The 21,675-nt window shown below is 44.4% G+C and overlaps 2 protein-coding genes across 11 annotated transcripts in view; one reads left to right on the top strand and one right to left on the bottom strand.

Annotated features, from left to right (window-relative positions):
- Positions 1-9,031, bottom strand: part of PRMT9 (protein arginine methyltransferase 9) — a 42,973-nt gene extending 33,942 nt beyond the window's left edge. For 2 of the 8 annotated variants that reach the window (XM_061584713.1, XM_061584717.1), the window contains exon 1: positions 8,586-9,031. Coding sequence is in view for 1 of the 8 variants with exons in the window: in XM_061584717.1 (XP_061440701.1) it covers positions 8,586-8,588 (3 nt within the window). In the remaining 7 variants the exon portion in view is untranslated. Of the gene's footprint in view, positions 1-7,509; positions 8,213-8,585 lie in introns of those variants that run through there. The other 6 variants (XM_061584712.1, XM_061584710.1, XM_061584711.1 and 3 more) reach the window with 6 other exon arrangements.
- ARHGAP10 (Rho GTPase activating protein 10) overlaps positions 8,174-21,675 on the top strand; it is a 199,236-nt gene continuing 185,734 nt past the window's right edge. The window contains exon 1 of one of the 3 annotated variants that reach the window (XM_061584720.1): positions 8,174-9,358. In XM_061584720.1, the coding sequence (XP_061440704.1) occupies positions 9,205-9,358 (154 nt within the window). In that variant the 5' untranslated portion in view covers positions 8,174-9,204. The remainder of the gene's footprint in view (positions 9,359-21,675) is intronic. The other 2 variants (XM_061584719.1, XM_061584721.1) reach the window with 2 other exon arrangements.

Here is a 21,675-nt window from a genome sequence, read left to right as displayed (position 1 = left end):
TTTTGACTCATTTGGAGCGAATGTCACAGAAACCCCCCAACCAAGCTAAATTTATGGCGATCAAACAAGAAGCCAGCGAACCTCCCAGAAAATTCTGGTCGCGCTTGCTAGAGGGAGCACGAAGTTATACTAATTTAAACCCAGAAAATGTGCTGGACCATCCGACCCTCATTGCCAATTTTGTTCACCAAGCGCAGCCAGTGGTGAGGGATTATTTTCTGAATTTCAGACCTGGATGGGGGGGGGGGAGGCTGTGACTGTGATTTTAGAAGCAGCGGATTTTGTATGGGACAAAGATAGGGAGAAAAGTAGAAAGAAGAAGAAGGAGGATTTTGAAATGCTGGCTCTTGCAATAAGAGGCCAGCCACCAAATAGAGGATTTCGAGGCAGGGGAAGAGGTTTTCCGAGGGGGCTGAGAGCCAGAAACCAGAGAGGAAGGGGACAGATGAGGCATTCATGGCAGGGAGATAGGGCTTGTTTCCAATGTGGAGAGTACACTCATTTCAAGAAAGACTGTCCGTGGAGGACAGGGGACGTGCAGTACACCCCTAACAACCCTTCTTACCCAGATTTTACAGGTACGAATGCAGATTTTCCGCCCCCACCTCCACCTGCCGCTCAACAGACACCGGCTTCATGGGACCAGTACGGCGGACGCCCAGTGAATCAGCAATGACTAAATGTGGATAGGGAGGGGCTGGGAGCGGGGCTAATGAATCTTATTTCTCTGGCAGGTTTCTTTCTCTCTCTCTCTCTCCCAATCCAAGAACCCAGACTGTCCTTAAATGTGCAGGGACAGACGGTGACCTTTTTGGTGGATACTGGAGCTACATATTCCCTGATAAATGTTGCATCCGATAGTTGGTTAAGCAAAGAAGTGAAAATGACAATGGGGGTGGATGGAAACCCCACACCTATGTGCATAACGTTACCATTGCAAGTAAAATACAATGATAAAATGTTTAACCATGTTTTTCTTTTTTCTGCTTCATGCCCTATTTCTTTAATGGGCCGTGATATGTTATGTAAACTGGAGGCTACCTTAACCTGCACCCCTGACGGGGTGGGTTTGCTGATGAGTGTATTGGGGGTGCCTGCGGGGAACACAGTTAAACACAAACATATAGGTCACAGCTTACCAGAAGATCTCGTTGATTTACCACCCGACTTGTGGGGCACGGAGGATACGGATGTGGGACTGTTGCGATCGGTAAGCCCTGTCAGAATTCAGGTAAAGCCATTCCTCCCGCCACCAAATGTTGCCCAGTATCCTCTGTCATTAGAAGCAAGAGAAGGCATACGCCCCATAATTGAAGGGTTTATCGCAAAAGGAGTCATCCGGCCGCAGCGAACCCCCTGCAACACGCCTATTTTACCCATAAAGAAACCCCCAAAGAAACCCGGAGATCCAGTCCGGTGGAGATTTTGCCAAGACTTGAGGGCGGTAAACAGGTATGTGGTCCCTTTACACACTGTTGTTCCAGACCCGGTGACAATCATCAGTCAGATTCCATGGGACGCGAAGTGGTTTACCATCATTGATCTAAAAAATGCCTTTTTCAGCATCCCTCTCCACCCAGATTCGCAGCATTTGTTCAGGTTCGAATGGGACCAGCGCTCTTTCATTTGGACCCGAATTCCTCAGGGATACTGCGATAGTCCCGGGGTGTTTAGCCAGTATCTACGGGACGACCTCGAGGGGTTCACCCCAAAAGGGGGTTCAGTTCTTGTTTTGTACGTTGATGACATCTTGATTGCGAATGGACACCAGGGGGCGCTGCGAGAAGATGGTAAGGCTTTCCTACTATACTTGCATTCAAGGGGTCATAAAATCGATCCGAAGAAAATTCAGTGGCTATCAGAGAAAGTTAAATACTTGGGGTTCATTTTAATGCCAGAGGGGTGACAAATGGATCCCGGGCGCGTCTCCACCATACAAAATTGTCCGCTCCCAAAGACAAAGAGACAGTTAAGAGGGTTCCTGGGACTAATTGGGTTTTGCAGACCGTGGCTGCCATCCTGTGGAGAATTAAGCAAACCGCTACACGCGCTAACTGCAAGCAAAGCTCCTGATTTGATACAATGGAGCCGGGACAATGAAAAGGCGTTTGAATTACTAAAACAGAGTGTAGCCACGTCTATGTCTTTGAAACCGCCGAATTACGGTAAACCCTTTCATCTGTTTGTTCATGAAAGATCGGGGGTAGCTAGCGGAGTTCTGACGCAACTGTACGGTCCCAGTCACTTCCCAGTGGCGTTTTATTCGCAGCAAATTGACAATGTGGCTCGTGGGACCCCCACATGCACACGCACGCTGACAGTGGCGGCTTTACTTTTTACCAAGGTGAAAGGATTGACCCTCGGTCATTCCACTACTGTCTGGACTTCGCATGCACTTTCGGCCTTATTGCGCAAAGGTACCACACAAGTATTTTCAGCGCAGAGGCAGCAACAGCTGGAAGCGGAGCTGTTAGAGGATCCTAATGTGTGGTTTGAACGTTGCGGACCGTTAAACCCAGCTACCCTCCTACCCGAGTTGCCTCCGCCCTTCCCAGACCATGACTGCGTAGAAGTTTTGCAATCCACCTTGCAGATCAGACCTATCTGTCTGATGAACCGCTACCGGAATCAGATGTCATTCTCTTTACGGACGGCAGTTCCTACTACCAGAATGGGGTAAGATACACAGGTTATGCAATAACAACTCAATGGGATGTGGTAGAGGCGGCAGCACTCCCAGGACGGTGGGGAGCGCAAGCAGCAGAAATCTACGCGCTGGCCAGAGCATGTCAATTGTCGACAGGTAAAAAGGTGACCATTTTCACAGATAGCAGGTATGCTTTCGGGGTTATACATTGTCACATTCATTTGTGGAAATACAGGGGGGTTACAACCGCAGGGGGTAAACCAATCCAACATCTGGAACTTGTGCAAAAGTTATTGCAAACTATTATTGAACCTTTACAGCTAGCAGTGGTGCATTGCAAAGCACACACCAAGGAGCAGGATCCTGTGACACTAGGAAATGCCCTGGCAGACCAAACTGCGTGCCAAGCGGCACTGCTTCCTATAAGTATGCCAACTTTGGCGATGGTAACCACTGCTTTTGTCCCGCCTGTATCTGTTTCAATACCCCCGCAGGAACTGAAACGATGGACCGAGCTAGGAGCGATCCTGAAACAGCAGTTATGGACTATGCCTGACGGTCGAGCATGCCTTCCCAGAGCTATGTACCACACAGCAGCAAAATGGTTCCACGAACATGGGGGCCATTATGGTAAACATTCGCTAGTGGATTCGATAACGCGCTTCTGGTATGCTCCCGGAATTCAACCAGTATGTGAGGCAATAGTGAAAGCATGCCACATTTGCCAAGCAAACGGCCCAGCTTTACCAAATAGGGCCCCGCAAGGGGGCAGACCCGCACCGGCTGCACCATTTTTACATCTGCAAATAGACTTTGTTGATCTCCCTAAAGCAGAAGGAAAGAAACATCTTTTGGTCATGGTATGTCCCTTAACAGCATGGGTAGAGGCATTCCCAACCACAAATGCCACCGCTACAACGGTGGCCAAATTGCTATTGAAAGAAATAATACCGCGGTTCGGGATTCCAGTGGTAATAGACTCAGACTGAGGAACACATTTTACAGGACAGGTTTTGGCAAAAGTCGAAGAAGGTCTGGGAATCAAACATCTATTTCATACTGTTTATCGTCCACAATCGTCCGGGGCGACGGAGAGACAGAACCGGGAAATTAAGACGGCATTGGCTAAGTATACTCAGGAAACAGGTTTAAGGTGGCCTCAGGTACTCCCCCTTGTTCTTTTCCATTTGCGCACCCGCCCTACCCGAGCCTTAGGGCTCTCGCCGTTTGAATTAATGTATGGCAGGCCTCCCGCAAAAGGGGGGAGCTTGCCAAAGGTGGATGTTTCACTATTGGGGGGGGAATCACATAACTGTATCCCAGTATCTTTCTCTGCAGAATAGACTCCGTGAACTGTGGAAAGCTGCGGGATCCACCAAGACAGTGCCCCTTGAGGACCAGGTGCATCCATACTGTCCTGGGGACTTTGTCTGGGCAAAGAAATTCGTAAGGGGCGATTCTTTGCAGCCAAGATACACAGGACCACATCAAGTCCTTTTAACCACACAAGCAGCCATCTTCCTGGAAGGACGGAAGTCGTGGATACATCATTCCCACGTAAAGCCTGCTGTGGTAGCGGCACCACCACCACCCCAGGTCCCCAAAATACATTTGCAGAGGAACGAAGAAACAGGCCAGTGGCAGGCGGCCCAACTCCCTTTCCAGGACGCAGACATCGAGTAAACATCAACACAGAAATGCCCCGGCAAGGATGGAGGATGTCTGCCTACTTGTGGGTTGTGGGTGTTTTGATTCATCATGCCTGGCCCCTATGTTGCCCCCCCAATGTGAAAATATGCAGTGACAATGACTATTACTATCTGAAAGATTTTGGACGAACAATTCCGAAAACACAGGACTGTCCAGATCCCTTCCTGTATGATGTGGATCAGATAAAGGAAGGAATGGTGAAGGCTGACATAGCGGGACGTTTGTGTCATAAAGCAGCTGTTATATTGCAACATAACTACACAGGCAGCTGGATAGTACATTGTATCTGAGTGGAAATTGAATGGCCCATCAGACTTGCACTTCGGTGCAGACAATATCGCCCTATGCCTAACTATGGTTGCCCCCCTAATGTGGATGTAAAGTCCATAAGAGCGGAGTATAACATGCTTACTTTTCAGACACAAGATAATAGAATTACTTTTCAATTCAGAACAACAGAAAAACAGAAGTTTTGTGTGGGTATCGGTATACCCTCTTGCTATGCGTGGCTGAATGATAAACTGAGCGCTCAGAAACCTTTACAGAAACAGGTAACACAGGCTACACAAAAAATAAAAACATTAGGTGGGTTTAAACAAAGAAATACTAAAATAGGCGATGGGTGGGATGGTAATACGTTTGTTGCCTTAATGGAAGAAACAGCTCCTAAAAAGGGCACTTGTTATGTCTGTGCACACACACCACCACATGGACAGGCTGGAGTCCCCTTGACTGGGGCCCCTCTGCCGTTAAAAGAATATCTTTCCTTTGCCTTACATTCCAGCTCACAGGAACTAGAAGGGGGGCTGGTTCTAAGCGGGCCCATCGCCAGATCAGTCTGCGTAGGCAGCGGAAGCCAGCCGACGGGTGGGATGATGTGTGATGGCTTGATTTACTCTACAAACCCGGGTAATTGGACATTTTTGAATGGAACACACAGAGCAGAGGGCTTGACTTGGTTATCCATCTGGCAGCATCTGTTGCGGCTGACTTTTGCAGACCATCATCTGGTGCCTTTCCTCACGGACTTAGTGGACCACCAAACCCCAGCTGGACTCTGGTGGCTTTGTGGACACTCAGCGGTAAGGAAACTACCAGTATCAGGCTCCTGGACCTGCACTCTGGGTAGGGTGGTGCCAGGGCTCCGGGTTTCCCCCACTCTGCGCCGACGTAATAAGAGAGGCACAGGGGAGGCAGTGTTGAGAGGATTTTTTCCAATGTATGGCGCAGCCAAAACCTACCAGGAACTCATAGAACTTTCCCAAGCTTTTGAACGTTTTATGAATGATTCGGCCATTTCCTTTTCAGATCTTACAAATGAACAAGGACAAATTAGAACTGTAGTTTTGCAAAACCGGCTCGGCTTGGATTTTTTATTAAGCTCTCACGGGGGGATCTGTTCGTTAATAGGGAGAGAATGTTGTACCCATATTACGGACAGCAAGGCTGACGTCATTAAACACATTAACGATATCGGAAACATTTATCATGAGGTAGAGCGCATTGGGAATTTCTCTTTGTTCTCTGGGTTTTCTGACTGGTTTTCTGCATGGCCTGACTGGCACAAAATTTTATTTTACATTGTTATGGTACTTGCTTTGTTGATTTCTGCTTGCTGATGTTTGCAATGTATTCCTAATTTGATGCAATTAGTCTCGGTTTGTTTGGGCAAGCTCACACTGTCCTTTTCCCGAAAACCACAACCAACTTACGTGGAAATGGCTTTGAGACCGATTTGGCAACCCAAGCAGGGAAATACAGCTACCTGAGAGACTAGTCAGTCTCTCAGGGCTGAAAGGGGGGACTGTTAGGGATAAATTGAAACCCCCAGTGCCTGTAAAACTATAATTCACTTGTCTTACCTAAACCAGCTTGGGCTTCATGGGAAATAGAACCAAAGTGGCCTTTATATGACTCTTGATATAAAATGTCGGTTTATTTCCTGGTGACCTGACCCTTACCTACATTCCAGTGGCTCGCATAATAAAAGCTGGCTTAAGCTGGAAACTTCCCTACTATGCATTTCTGTATCACATTTATGCTTATGGCCTTGCTTATTGTTACAAACGCGCCTTGCATAGAAATGTCAAACGCTATTCCAATGCCCCTCATATCCTTGACTTGTAATACTCCTTTGATATGTAAGCAGAGTAATATCATGTCTGTCTCCAGTTTAGGGGGCGCCCGGTTGCAGCTGGGCCTCCCCTCAATAGTTGCCTTTGTCTGTTCCTGCATAGTGCTTATCTCAAGGACATGCGAAATATGCAGACATAGAGTCTAAGAGATAGTCTTGATGTTTCTACTTTGTCCTTCCCCCTGTACCCCTTTACCTCCTTACATATGCCCCAAAGCTATGACAGTTGGCAATTGCTTCTTTTGTATCTTATGACGTGAACCCGATATTGTAAACTTCGGGGTAAGCCTATATAAACCCTTGAACACCTGATCTCTGATAGTGGGTTCATTTGCACTCAACTCCGCACTCTTCCCGGGTGTAATAAGCGAGTTGGGGTTGACAGGGCGACTTGCGTGTTGGGTTTGGACCTAACATGCCCATAGTCAAGATACCTTCCTTATTACAAGACTTCTTACAGGACTTATGAACAAGACAGGTCTCTGTCATGAGTTCATCTATTTAATAACTTGCATGTTAGCTTGGACTACTTCTGTGCCCTAGTGATCATTATTAGACATAGGATAGCGAACATATGAGTTTGCTACTGGGCACTGGATAACCATGTGTTATTAAAACATTTAGTAGCGCAGATGCCCATGTAATAAGATCGTCAAAAAACAGAGCTCATCATTTAAGGATGTTGGTGGAATTTCACTCAACTTAAAAAATACAAAAAGGGGGTAACATTAACTGATCAGAGTAAACCAAATAGACTAGGAATACAATGGATACATGAGCAGCCTGAAACAATTGTTCAGATGCAGGTTGTCTTTCAAAAAATAGGATATAGTATGTGAGAGGGTTGGTGCATCTATTCCTTCCACACAAAGGGCCATATATGCCTACGCATTGTGGAGTGAGGGCAAAGGAGATCGGGGAGAAGCAAAGCACCAGTATGGAACTAGTGCAGGAAGCGAGTACATATACCAGCCAACAAAAAGCAATCGTTCTTGTTTTAATTTTTAGGCACACTTACTTGGAAGTAAGTCCTATTAGAATCGTGGGCTTCTCAGCAAACATGAGAGGATCACGCCGTATGGTAATCACTGCTTTACACTATCCAGGCAAGTGATATTTAAAATGCCAGCCGGAAGCCAGTTTTCTCTATAAAGACATTTGGATGTTAAAGATTTTGCACATCTTTTACTCCTCGCCCAACTTTCCAAACGTTCAGAACAATAATCAGGGCACAAGCCAGGCAGAGGTGTAGTACCCCATTAAGTACACTTGGCAGCACTCAAGCTATGGGTACAAATTCAGTCTGTATCAGCCGACCAGTACGCAGAGTACAGGAGCAGAATGGACGCGACGTGGGAAGAGATACTGTTGGGCTTGTTTACATTGCGTGTAAACAGGAATCGGGAGAGGCCGAGGCAAACAGGAACGCCCAGCCAGAAAAAAAATGGCAGACGCTGCTACCTAGTTAGTCACCTCAGTAATCCATCCAGGCACGGGGTACACCTACCAGCCCGGTCTACTCGAACAAAACGCTCGCAACCTCCAGCGGAAATTTAGGGGCGCCATCTTAGCGCAGGGCGATGGAAGTAAGAAGTATCGCGAGAAAGGTAAATAGGCTCAAGGAGGCTCCGCGGCATAGACGGGATTAGCACCGATAGCAATGCGCCTGCTGCTCTGAAAACCTTTCCGGCGACCTTTCCCTCGTTCGCATGCGCAAAATACATCCAACCACATTATCTTTTCACTCCCTTTACAATGGTTTGCGCATGGGCAGAAAGAAGGCGAACACACCGCTGCCTTTAACTTTGCTTGCGTTGTTAAAAAAAAAAAGACAAACGAAAATAAATGATTTTTTTAAAAAATATCAGTTAGAGGGGAAAAAACCAAAACAATAATAGCGCATAGCTTTTAAAACTTTACGAAGGAAACAAACTTTTGAGTTCAGTAGAACTCTTCATTAGGTTGGGCGCTAACAAAAAAGGGGGGGTGAGACAAAGGATTTTAGCGGATGTCATTAGATGCTTTCGTAACAGTTTTTTGATAGAATGGAGGCAATGCTTAAAAAAAGGCACAAGCCAGCAGTTAGATCTTTACCATCACACCCGTCGCTGGCGAGAGCCCTTTCGCTATCCACCAGAGCGTGAGAGAAGCAAGACCGGGGCCGCTGAGGAGAGGAGCCGCTAGGGAAAAGGTCGGGGCTGGAGGACACTCGTGTGGGAAGAAGGCGAGGTGGAGAAGAAGGCCTGCGCTGGGTGGGAACTTAAAGCGGCTGGAAGGCGGGACGGATGCTACTCTGGGAGGAGCGGCTTCTCCGCCTCCCCGAGCGGGCTGGGATGCCGAGGGGAGCAGTTTGTTTCTTTCCCGCCGCCGCCGGGCCGTGGCGAGGGACTTTTCTCAGGAGCCTCGTTTGCAACTCTTGGCCTCAGAGGCGTTGAGAGTGACTGCTCAGTCAGCGGTGGGTTTCTTCCACGTCAAGCTCCCTTTCCCTCTTCAGCAGTGCACTTGTGGGTACCGAAGCCGCTCGGGTCCCATGCTGTGGTTGGAAAGGCGCTGCGCTGTCCGGCCGCCTGCTTTGCCCTGGTGAGGCGCTGTGGAGAGCCGCTTTGGTAATTGGACGAGCAGAAAGAGAAGACGAGGCTCGCTGCTTGCTTCTGCGGGCGCCTAGCGAAGAGGGGTTTGCGAAGACGGCCCTGGCGTAGCCGCTGCAGCAGCCATGGGACTGCAGCCCCTGGAATTCAGCGATTGCTACCTGGACAGCCCTTGGTTCCGGGAAAGGATCCGAGCCCACGAAGCTGAGCTGGAGAAAACCAACAAGTTTATTAAGGAGTTGCTTAAGGATGGCAAGAACCTCATTGCCGCGACCAAGAGTGAGTGGAGGGGAGGTGGGGATGAAAGCGCGGGCGGTGGCAGCGGCGGCGGCAGCGGCAGCGGCAGCGGGGAGAACTGGCGGGGGGTTAACAGCGCGGCTAAGATGGCTCACTGAGACCTTGAAGCAGTCCACTCTCGGACATACCAGGAGAGCCTTTCCTTGTCCCTACAAGGTCTGCGGGCGCTGCTGTCGCCTAAGGCGCGATCGGCAGGTTGGGCTGCTGCTCCTCCGAATCTGCTTCCTTGGGTGTTCAGGGTTTAGGGTTTCCTGGCTGGGGCAGCAGAGGTGCCAAAGTGAGAAAATAGAGTCTACAAGAGCTGCCATGGCGTGCCAATTTAAGGAAAAGGGAAAAGTCTCAAACTTCTTTAGCCTGTAGCTTCTTTGTATTGATGATAAAACTCTTCAGTGTGTGACACCTAACACAGAAAAAGATCTTCCTTTTTTTTAATTCCGAGAGAGTAAATATGACCCCCCCTTAGAAGTTTGAATAACTTGAAGAATGCAAACAGAATTTACTTGTGCGATTACAAATAAAAGTCTGTCTCGGCACAAATGCTTCCTGGAGTATGGAACACAAGACTTACAAACATGGAAAGGAATTCCCATATAAAAAAAATAACTTCCTCCTGACAGCATGATTTTGCTTACTTTTTTTGGATTTTGCTTATTTTTGTGGCATCGGTTAATAGCTGGGAAATCTTCTGGTAGATGATATTTCAAGCTTCTTTTGAGAATGGGAAGTATATAACAATATTTGATATTTAAACGTTAGGGTCACATAAGTGCAGCCAGTGAATTACATGCAGAAAACCTCACAGTTCCCGGCTGACATTCAGGCCTCTAGTAATCAGAGTTTCTGAGGCTGATTATGCAAAATGTGGTTTCATTATAGGTTTTGTGGCTTGTTTTATCTTTGAATACTTCTATTGTGTCGCTAATGGCCATGAAGCACTGTTGGATTTAAATTTTAGGGATATGCACTTAATGAAAGTTCTTGTTGGAATTTAGTTTGCATTGTTCACAGATCTGCATGAGAACATTTTTTTTAAATGCTGTAGAACTTCAGTCATGTGAAGGAATTCAGCTGAGTATGTAATTGGAATAAATCAGTGGGTTTTCAAAGTGTAATCCTATACATGATTATTCAAAAGTACATCCCATTGTGTGCAGTAGGGCTTACTTCTAGGTAAGTGCAGATTCAGTTGCCTAAGACTACAGTCCTTTGCCCAAACTACTTGGGAGTAAGTTCCATTGATTTCAATGCATGTAGCTCCACACATATCTGCATATAATCAGATGTGTGTGTGCATGCATGGGTAAAGGAAAATCATTTATGTATTATGGTATGTTTGCTTAACTTTACAGTTCAGTGTGTGTGAATTTTGTGTTCCATGTTCAGTTTAGTATTTGTGTTGACAGGTTTTTATTTATAATCATAGTAAATTAAACTTGCATTCTGTAAGCATAGTGATTACATGTTCCTGGCTACTGGTGGAAATTGACTTGGCTTGCTCTGAGCTGGTCTCTTATTATGTAATAACTTATTACAAGGTTTCTATAGCAAGTGTGAAAATGCCTTTATTAACCATTCTGAGTAATACTTCAGGTTCTCTGTTGGAGAGACAGAGAGGCACGTATTATTAAGGTATCTTGGAATACATTTGTATCTCATGCCAGTTTCTAGTAGTATTCTAGAAATCTTGATAACCACGAGTGAATGTCTGAGACCAAAGCATATGTATAAAATCAGTTTCAAATCATTAAGAACTTTTTGAAGCAAAGTAAAAATAAGTGTACAACCTCTTTCATTATTTAATCTCTCCAAAGTGGGTGAATGTACAGGAAAATGGCAAATGTAATTCAATGTAAGGAGGTATAAAGTGATGCATATTGGGGCAAGAAACTCTTAATTTCACATATATGCTCATGGAGTCTGAATTAGCACTGACTGACCAGTACTGAGATCTCGGGGTCATAGTGGATTGCTTGATGAGGTATGTGGCAGCTGTGAAAAAGACAAATTCCCTGCTAGAAATAATTAGGCAAGGGAGTGAAGACAAAACTGCCAATATTGTAATGCTGTTATACAAATGTATGGTGCGACCACACATACTGTGTACAGTTCTGGTTGCCTAACCTCAAAAAATATATTGTAGAACTGGAAAAGGTTCAGAAAATGACAACCCTAAATAGAAAGGTTGCAACACTGGAGGCTTTTTAGTTTAGAGAAAAGGCGAGTAAGAGTGGACATGATAGAGGTGTATCAAATTGTGCATGTTGTAGAGAAATTGGGCAGATAATTTTTTTCTCCTTCATAATGCTAGAACTCATGCACATCCAATGAAGCTGAATATTGGAAGATTCAGGAGAGATGAAAGAAAGTACTTCTTCACACAATGCTTACTTTGAATTTGTTGACACAAGAGGAAATGATATCCACAGACCTGGGTGGCTTTAAAAGAGGATTAGACAAATTCATGAAGGGCAAGGCTATCTGTGGTTAGTAGCCATGATGTCTATGTTTTGCCTCCACTGTCAGAGGCATTATGCCTGTCAGCTCTTCACTGAGACAGCAGTGTCGGTGGGGGTGCAGGCAGGGCTGGAGATTCCTTGGTAATTGCCAGGCTGTAAGTCCTCAGCCGGCAGCTTGGCTATAAATCTGCCAGGCTAGCAAGGAGGAAGCAAGATAAGGGCAGAGGCCGTTCAAAGCTTACGTGCCAAGCCAGAAATCCAGAAGAGACGTCAGTGAAGGTCCGGGTCTAGTTTGCCGAGAGATCAGTCCAAGTCAAGGTTCAGGGAATAGGAAGACACACAGTGGTCACGCCTGACGTTGTAGTCAGCAACAAGCTGAAACCAAGGTTTGACTTTTAAGGAGCAGGTTTGTCAGCAGGTGTGAGCCATCAGCGTTTTGGCCTTAAGTGGACAGGCCTGCCCCTCTTCTGCCTGACCTTCTGTTGTCTACGTTCTGCAGGTGAGGGGGGAGTATCCCGTTCACTGTCTGCGTCTGGCTGAAGGGCTTCAGCTGTGTCTGGGGTGGTCTGCAGCTGAGGGGGAGAAGGAGCTGGGTTCTCAGGAGTTTCCTCCATTTCTCCTCCTGGGTCTGCTGCTTCTGGGTCTGCTGCTGTTACTCCCGAGTCATCCTTGTCTGATGAGTCCTCTGACGGGGCCATGACAACAACAACAACAATAATAATAATATTAAATTTATTAGTCGCCCATCTGGCTGGATGTCCAGCCACTCTGGGCGATGTACAAGATAAAAACAATACATTAAAACATTAACATTTAAAACCATAACAATAAAAACCTAACCCACCCCAAAAGCCTGCCTGAAGAGCCAGGTCTTCAAGGCCCGGCGGAAGCTCATTATAGAAGGGGCATGGCGGAGATCATTTGGGAGAGAGTTCCACAGGGTGGGGGCCACTATTGAAAAAGCCCTCTCTCTAGTCCTCACCAGTCTAGCTGTTTTAACTGGTGGGATCGAGAGAAGGTCTTCTGAGGCTGATCTTGTTGAGCGGCATCCCTGACGATGCTGGAGGCGCTCCTTCAGATAGACTGGGCTAAAACCGTATGGGGTTTTAAAGGTCAAAACCAACACCTTGAATTGGGCCCGGTAAACAACCGGTAGCCAGTGCAACTCCTTCAGCACTGGAGTGATGTGATCTTGCCGGCAGCTGCCTTTAATCAGACGAGCCGCCGCATTCTGTACCAGTTGCAGCTTCCGGACCGTTTTCAAGGGTAACCCCACGTAGAGCGCATTACAGTAATCTAGGCGAGAGGTGACCAGGGCATGTACTACCGGTGGGAGCAGATGGTTGGGAAGGTAGGGGCACAGCCTCCGTATCAGATGGAGTTGATACAGCGCCACCCGGCTCACAGCCGAGACTTGAGCTTCCATGGTCAGCTGGGAGTCAAGAATGACCCCCAGGCTGCGGACCTGGTCTTTCAGGGGCAATCGTACCCCGTTGAGCACCAGGTCCACATCCCCCAGCCTTCCCTTGTCTCCCACAAACAGTACCTCGGTTTTGTCAGGGTTCAGCTTCAGTTTATTCCTTCCCATCCAGCCACTCACCGACTCCAGGGACTTGGACAAGGTTTCTACAGCCAACCTTGGTGCAGTTTTAAATGAGAGATAGAGCTGTGTGTCATCCGCATACTGATGACATTGCAGCCCAAATCTCCTGATGCCTCTGAATACCAGTTGCTTGGAATCACAAGTGAGGAGAGTGCTATTGCATTTAGGACCTGCTTGTATTCTTCCCACAGGCATCAGGTTGGCCACTGTGAGAACAGGATATTGACTAGATTGATCATTAGCCTGATCCAGCAGGCTTTTGTCTTCAAGCAAGGTTTATTTATTTATTTATTTGTTTATTTATTATACTTGTATACCGTCCCATAGCTGAAGCTCTCTGGGCGGTTTACAGTAACTAAAAACAAATACAATTTAAAATACTTCTTTTTAAAACACAATTTAAAAAATTTAAAACAATATAAAACACATGCTAAAATGCCTGGGAGAAGAGGAAAGTCTTGACCTGGTGCCAAAAAGATAACAGTGTTGGCGCCAGGTGCACCTCATCAAAAACATCATTCCATAATTTGGGGGCCACCACTTAGAAGGCCCTCTCCCTTATTGCCATTCTCCGAGCTTCCCTTGGAGTAGGGACACAGAGGTGGGCCTTTGATCTTGAATGTAGTGTACGGGTGGGTTCGTATCGGGAGAGGTGTTCCATCAGGTATTGTTGTCCCAAGCCGTGTAAGGCTTTATAGGTCAAAACCAGCACGTTGAATCGAGCTCGGAAACATAAAGGCAGCCAATGCAAGCAGGCCAGAATCGGTTTTATATGTTCGAACCGTCTGGTCCCTGTTACCAATCTGGCCGCTGCATTTTGCACAAGCTGCAGTTTCCGAATTGTCTTCAAAGGCAGCCCCACATAGAGTGCATTGCAGTAATCTAATTTAGAGGTTACCAGAGCATGGACAACTGAAGCCAGTTTATCCCTGTCCAGATAGGGATGTAGTTGGGCCACCAACTGAAGTTGGTAGAAGGCACTCCGTGCCACCGAGGCTACCTGAGCCTCAAGTGACAGAGATGATTCTAAGGTTTGTGGCATTCTTAAATAACCTCTAATTAGATCATGCTTTACTTTTTTGAAAAATTGAAATGGACTGCCTTCAGGTTGATCCCGACTTATGGCTACCCTATGAATAGGGTTTTCATGGTAAGCAGTATTCAGAGGGGGTTTACCATTGCCTCTAATATTCTCGTCCTACGGGTCAGATCCGGTGCCAGACATGCCAGGGCCCTTGGGCATCAGCTTGCTGTGGGCCCGGTGCACGCACATGCTTACTTGTCTCTCTGCAGGGAGGGAGCTTCTTCCGCCAGCCTGTTTGCTTACTCTGTCTCTCCTGTCTTTTGCGGCTGTGCGAGCTGTCACACTCATGGGGGCCTCTCAATAGGGTGGGGAAGGAGTAGCACTCCTTTTCCGCGATCCACAGCAAAGAGCTTCCGCCTGCCCGTTCGATGGCTCCACCTACCCGGCTCTCCTGTCTTTTGCAGTTGTGCGTGCAGTACTGCCATCAACCAAGGTGGTGGCGTAGGCTTCAGCACCTTAGGGAAACAGCTGCCATCTTTGTTAATGGCAGTCCTGCACGCACAACTGCAGAAGACAGAGCCAGGTAGGTGGAGCCATCGAACGGGTGGGTGGAAGAAGCTCTCTGCTGTGGATCATGGAAAAGGAGTGCTACTCCTCCCCCACCCTATCGAGAGGCCCCTCAGGGGCCTCTGTGGCTCCAGGGGCCTTGGGCAGGGCCCGACCTGGTTGCCCTTTGGGCCCGGCCCTGCTCTGGGTGTCCATTGGCATCTGTACTTTCTTTCACCAGCCCAAGCCAAGCTTGTTGACATTTTATTCTTATTTGTCAGAGTTCCTTGGTGGCCTTGTCTTTTATTCATAGGCTGTTCAGTTGTCTTTTCTCCTTACTGTTTTCCTCCTTTTCAATTTTTCTTTGTACAGTAGGCTGTGGACGTGTGGGTCAGTATGAGTATATGTTTAATATATAATTGTGTCACTCTGTGTGTGAGATGCAGAACTAGTCTACTGTGAGATGTCAAGGCTATGAATCTTGCCACTCTTGGTTAATAGTTATGTTTGCAACAGTTTAAGAGATGGGAAGGGTCTGGCCCCATTGATGTGAATAGGGCTGTGTTTTAGTGTTGCTTCTCCTGCGTCTTGCCTTCCCACCACACCCCTTTCTGCCCACATTTGAGTTATATGAGGCCTTGTATGACAAACTGCACTACTGCAGTTACACTGAGTTGCTGCACTGGTTTAACATCCTCGTTGTTGTGCTGAATTGATTCAACACCTCATCTTAGAGTCCGGTGCCAGCATAGCAGCCATTGCATTTAAATCTCTTCATTTGCATGCACTGCTGACTGTAAGACTGAGTCCTAAATCAACAAAAAAGATGGGATTGAAGTGAAAATATAATTCCACTGTATTATTACTCTAATTGTTCCAAATATGTTGGATGATATTTTAGCAGTAGACTCAGTTAATAATACAGTATTTTGAATGATCTCAGCATTTTTCACAATATCATTTTTGCCATCTGATAATGAAGAAAGAATGGGAGATTTTATAGTGTGTGCATTTAATGTTCAAAGTTCTTATTGTCTGTTGGTCTCTGATATTTACTGCGTTAAGCTTTATTTTTAATTTAAAAACAAAAACAGTTTGCCAGTAGTTTTGCTTACCCTTTTTATCATGCTAACGCTAAATTATTTTAATGGTAAAGTCTAGTGATAATCAAGTTCCTTTTTCATATGTTATATTACTGTGCTAATACTGCTTCTGTTTTGTCTGTAACTTTATCACCTACTGGTATTAAAATGGGCCCATTCAGGCCTAACACCAAACCATAGATTGGTGTTACATGAATGTGCTCCGAGGTGCCTTGGAATTGTGTGCTACCTCCCATCATGTGACTTCCTATCCTTGGTTGAGGCAAGCTGTTTGCAGGTTCATCCAAATGGACAACTTGTGGTTTGTAGTTGCCTGTGAACTAGGATCAAATCCTGGTTTAAATACTGGCTTGCACAACCACAGTCATAGTTTGTCCATTTGGATGAACCACTACTATTTGCTTCAAAGGAGGATTGGGAGTTGTATGCAAAGAGAGTAGGAGGAGGCAGAGCATGATGTGAAAATTCCTTATATCTTGTCAGCATAATGTCACGTAATGCTACACTGTAGATTGGTGTTATGTCTGAATCGGCCAAATGAGAAGAGCCTATAACAAACCATTCAAGTTCCCTTCTGTTCTTACTTCATGTGTACCAGACTCTTGATTTCCTCCCAGTAAATTTTTTTTTAGCAGCGTGGTAGCTGCACTGACATTAGTTCATTCAAGTTAGTGAGGCTTATTTAACACTGACATGAAATCGAGCCTTCAGTGTCATCGGCCTAGTTCTCTGGAATGCTCTGCCAACAGATTCAGCAGGCGCCTTCTGTTTAACTTTTAAGCCTCTGCTGAAAAACTTTCTGTTTCACCAGGCGTATGCAGGCAATTAAGAAGATGCTTTTTTTTGCAACAACTGACCTTTGTTTTTATTGTATTTTTAATGGTTTTTAAAAAATAAATGGTGTGGTGGTGGTGGTTTTAAACATGTTGTAAACCATTTTGCTGTTTTTAATGAAATGTTGTTATATGCCTTCAAGTTGATTATGACTTATGGCGACCCTATAAATCTTTTTTGTATAGAGTTTTCATGGTAAGAGGTATTCAGAGGTGGTTTACGATTGTCTTCCTCTAAGCCTACGGCACCCGGTATTCCCAGGCAGTGTTCCATCCAAGTACTAACCAGGCCTGACCCTGCTTAGCTTACAAGATCGGGCATGTTCAGGGTAGTATGGCCATAGTTTTAATGAAACAGGGCTATACAAATATTTTTATAAATATATAAATAATAGGTCCTGGGGATTCTGTGGCCAGTAAAAGTAGGTCCCTGGTGTCTTATTTTCTCTTATTGCTCTTGACCTTTGACTGATTCTGATGGATCTTCTCAGTGTTTCTAAACCCCTGTTCTTTTACACTTCATATTTGTTTCTAAATCAAGGTCTGCTCTGAGTTTGACTGGAGTGCAGAGCTTGTAAGATTATTTTTAAAAAGGAATAAGTTACAATTACTGTTACATGGCCCCCAAAAGGAATAAATTGCCATTATAATTACAGTTGTTCTGAAAGGAATTGATTACTTTACTGTTACTCAAAAGTAATAATTACAATTACACTTAAAGTTACTTTAAAAAACTAAAGTGCCTACAAAGTGCTGGCCTTGGCTGCTGCACACCTACGTCGCCTAAAACAATATTAAAAATAAACGCATGTATGCACGCACACACACACACACACACAGGTAGTAGAATAATTCTTTTTATCCATAAGATAGCAGTGGTGGTCTCTCCACTGGTAAGGGAGGCAGAGGCCACTACTCAGATCTTTGCACGTCAAACCAAGTGCAGCCCCCCCCCACACTCTCAGCCCTCAAGATAATCTCTCTCACTCAGCCACCTTCCAGACCCTGCCCTGCCACCAACTAAGGGACACCAATCCCAGCAAACATTTCCCCTGAGATGCAAAAAAGTTAAAACACTGCAAATGCAACAAAGTAGCCAGGGAGGGCAGCGGAGGCGACTTTGCGTGTCAAGTGCAAACACAGCACGCACACTCACATGCGTTGTCATCTTTCACCTGCACAGTTCTTTATCTCCATTCTGCTGCTGCCTCGTTCTCCTTTATCCACGTTCTTGCCCTCCAACTCCTTTCTCCACTCCACCGTCCATTTTTTAAAAACATTGTTTTGTCCAGTCCACCCCCACCTTGCTCTCCACCTCCTTCCTCGTTGCCTACTACCCACCCACAGAGCATGAGGGAAAAGTGATGCTGCACAGAAGCCCTGTTTGAGGCACGTGATTTTCATCCACAAATCAGAGGAGCAGAAGACTTCCCTGCTCTTCCCCCCCCCCCCAGTAATGCCCCAAAGTAATGCTGGAGACATTACAGTTACTCCTCAAAAGTAATAAAATTACTCCTTGTTCTATTATAATCAGAATGTAAAGGAATTATCCACTTGTTCCTCAAAAAAGTAATACATTACAAGTAATTCATTTTTGGTAACTAATTACTTCCAAGCTCTGCTGGAGGGGTGTGACTGGCCAAGGCAGAACAGTTTCTTTGACCTTGATATGCACTAGGCTGAGAAGCTAGGACCAAATCTTGAATATTCCTGGCTTCTTCAATACAATGGTGAGCCTCTCTGTCACGGGGAAAAACTTTGCAAGTACTGTATAGCATTAGCATAATCAGCTGCATTGAAATAGCTTGTCTTCAAGATGATTAGATATAGGTGCTAGTCTTTCTGCATATTTATGAAGGCTTTGACTACAACTAATACAACCCCACATTGTTTTGGTTGAAGCCAAAAAACAGTTACCAAAAATTGCTATTGAATGAGTAGCTGGTAAAGCAACAACCATTACAGCTGTATTAAACCCCCAGTCTTTTGCTAGCAACCCTCATTTTATATTTGGATTAGAGTTTGTGAAGATACAGTAGTTGGAATCCATCTTTTTAAAAAATATTTTCAGATTTTAAAAAATGTTTTCAATGCTGCTTGCTGTCGTGAGCTCCTTTGGGAGGAAGGACAGGATAGAAATTTAAGAAATAATGAAAGAACAATAATGAAACATCCCATTAGGGCATTCTGTTTTGAATCTGTGGTTACATGGTGCGTATAACAAGAAGTAAAGCCATGATTTTGGCTTGAATATTTACCAAAGGAAGTAGTAAAGGAAACTGTACTTGTTGTTGATACCACAGTTTCAAGAGAATTACTTTGCAAAATGCTGTGATGTGAAATCTGCATATATCTTAGGCCAATGTGCATCACGATACTAAGCATGTTTAGTTGGAAGCAAGTCCCACTGTGTACAACGAGGTCTTAGTACGTGTGCATTGTGTTGCAACTTCAGTCTCATTGAAATAACAGATTAAACTTGGTTTAAAAATAATTGTGTTGGTTTCAACAGCATATAGAACCCACTGAGAGCAAAATGAATCCTTGAATTCTGAAAAACAATATAGAATTGGAAGTAGATTGCTACTGAGCTTTACTTAATAATACAGAAGAACATGTTCCATTCCAGATGTTACATGTATAGCTGACACAGTAAATCCAAGGAAATCTTGCACAGAGAAGCAGGTAGGATCTCATTATTCAATAAATTATTATATGGATCTTAATTTGCTTTCTGGTAACTGAGCTTTTATATATAGTACAGAAGTGGTTTTTTTTATATATTAGCATATGAGAAGGGATAGGCATTGAAGTTTTTTCACTTTAAAAACTATGAAAGAAACGGTGAGGTAGAAAAAACTGCCTTGGCTTACAATTCATGTTTTATTAATATTCCCAGTAATTCAAACAGAATTCATAAACCCTTCCAGACACTTGACATTTGTTGTTGTTATAACAAATGCCAATGAAAGAGAACTGATGTGAAATTACAGGACCCATGAATTTCTTGTAATATTAGTACATTCTTTTTTGAACAAGCAGCATTAGGTATATTATTACTGTTTAAAATATGCTTTCCTTTTCATGGTACTATAAATTGTGACTCTAATTCAGCAAGGTTAGTTATGACTAATGCAAGCTCTGTTTTTTCAGGATTTAGCCAAGACTGACTTTAATTGGTTTGAGGTCTTCTAAGTTTCTATAGTCATGTTTCTTTTTGGAAAGTAATCTACAATTCTTGGCTGTTAGAGCAGCCTTTGTTTTAGATACATGTTGTGTTTGCTGCCGTTTCGTAAGAGACAGAGAGATGTAGAGTCTTATGAAACCATGTTCTCTTATAATAAATTGAATATTAATAGCACACTTCTTACAAAATCACTTTGCATTGTTATAAACAAATAAATAAAAATCTTCGTAGATTTTAGGGATTGGCCTGTAGTGTTTGCTCCTATCTTGCATGTTCTCGTTGAGAGTTAGAAACACGTCACAAGAAATGATAAACAGGCAAAATGCAGTAAATGTTAACAGTATCCCATTGCCTACTCTGTTTTGAGAAGGTCTGGTACTCATCTTTAATAAGAAATGTTCAGAGGTCTATAAACTTTAACTGTCCTTGGTAGCTAGCCAGTATTTGTGGTTGCCAGGACCATGCTCATATCCCAGTTGGGTCTTGTGTCTGATGACATGCACAGCATCCACATGGACCCCCAGTAATTTTCAAGTAGCCCATGGGGTGAGGGTGGCAGTTTGAGAACCACTGTCTTGAGGAAATACCACAGGTTAGAGAACATCATTGATCCTAATTAGTAATTCTTGGAGTAAACCTGTGTAATGGGTATTTAGGTCTGCATCTTCATGTTCAGAATTTTATAGGAATAAGGTTCTTGTTAACTTTGAGAAGGAAAAAATTGTTTAAAACATGAGGTATGTAATAAACACCATGAGGGTATTCATGTGCTGCCTTTGAAGATGCATCTCACATGTGCAGAATCTGAAATCCTTCTCAGCCTTCACTTTTTTAGATTGCAGAAGAAGTGGATGGAAGCATGTGGGTAGTTTCTGGTGAAGGCTCACAGACAAGAAAGGGACAAGTCTGCTGTGTAAAATCATATCTTGCTTTTCTTCTGAAGTCTTGCAGTACCTTGGGGAAAATAATCTAAACAGAAAGCTACTCTGGAATAAAGGAGATAAAGCATTGCTAGTTCTTTCTTTCTTAATCTGTAGTTTAACTGGTGGGGAATCCATGGAATTCACATAATCCGGAAGGCTCCTGATTAGAAGGAGATGTATAACAGAGGTTTTACTGTGCATTTATATACTTAGGGAGATAGATAAAATGCCTTCCCTACAGGTTTTTTTTATTCTTCTGACAAGTAATTATATACAAGTAACTTATTCTGGAATTTATCTTGCTGTAAGGAGCAACTTGCAATAAGTGCTTTTTTGCACTTTGTTATTGAAATGATGAATGCTGATACTAAGATGCTCATAGTAACTGAGTTCTGAATTCTTAAACATTATTGAATATTTTAAAAAGGTTGTTTGTGACAGAACATTTACGCTGCCTAAAGCGCAGTGATATGGGGCTGAAAAATGTTCATGAAAGTATTTCGATTTTTAAAATACACTGTTCCATAAAATTAATTAGTAACATAATGAATAGATAGAATACTAGTCAAATTGGGCAGTTTCAGAGTTGTAATTAACTTTTTTTACAGGGGATTATCCCTAAAA

This window comes from Rhineura floridana, chromosome 9 (assembly GCF_030035675.1).
Source record: "Rhineura floridana isolate rRhiFlo1 chromosome 9, rRhiFlo1.hap2, whole genome shotgun sequence".
In the NCBI taxonomy this organism is placed as follows: domain Eukaryota; kingdom Metazoa; phylum Chordata; class Lepidosauria; order Squamata; family Rhineuridae; genus Rhineura; species Rhineura floridana.
Note: the sequence above shows the minus strand (reverse complement) of the source record. Positions and strands in the feature narration are given on the sequence as shown.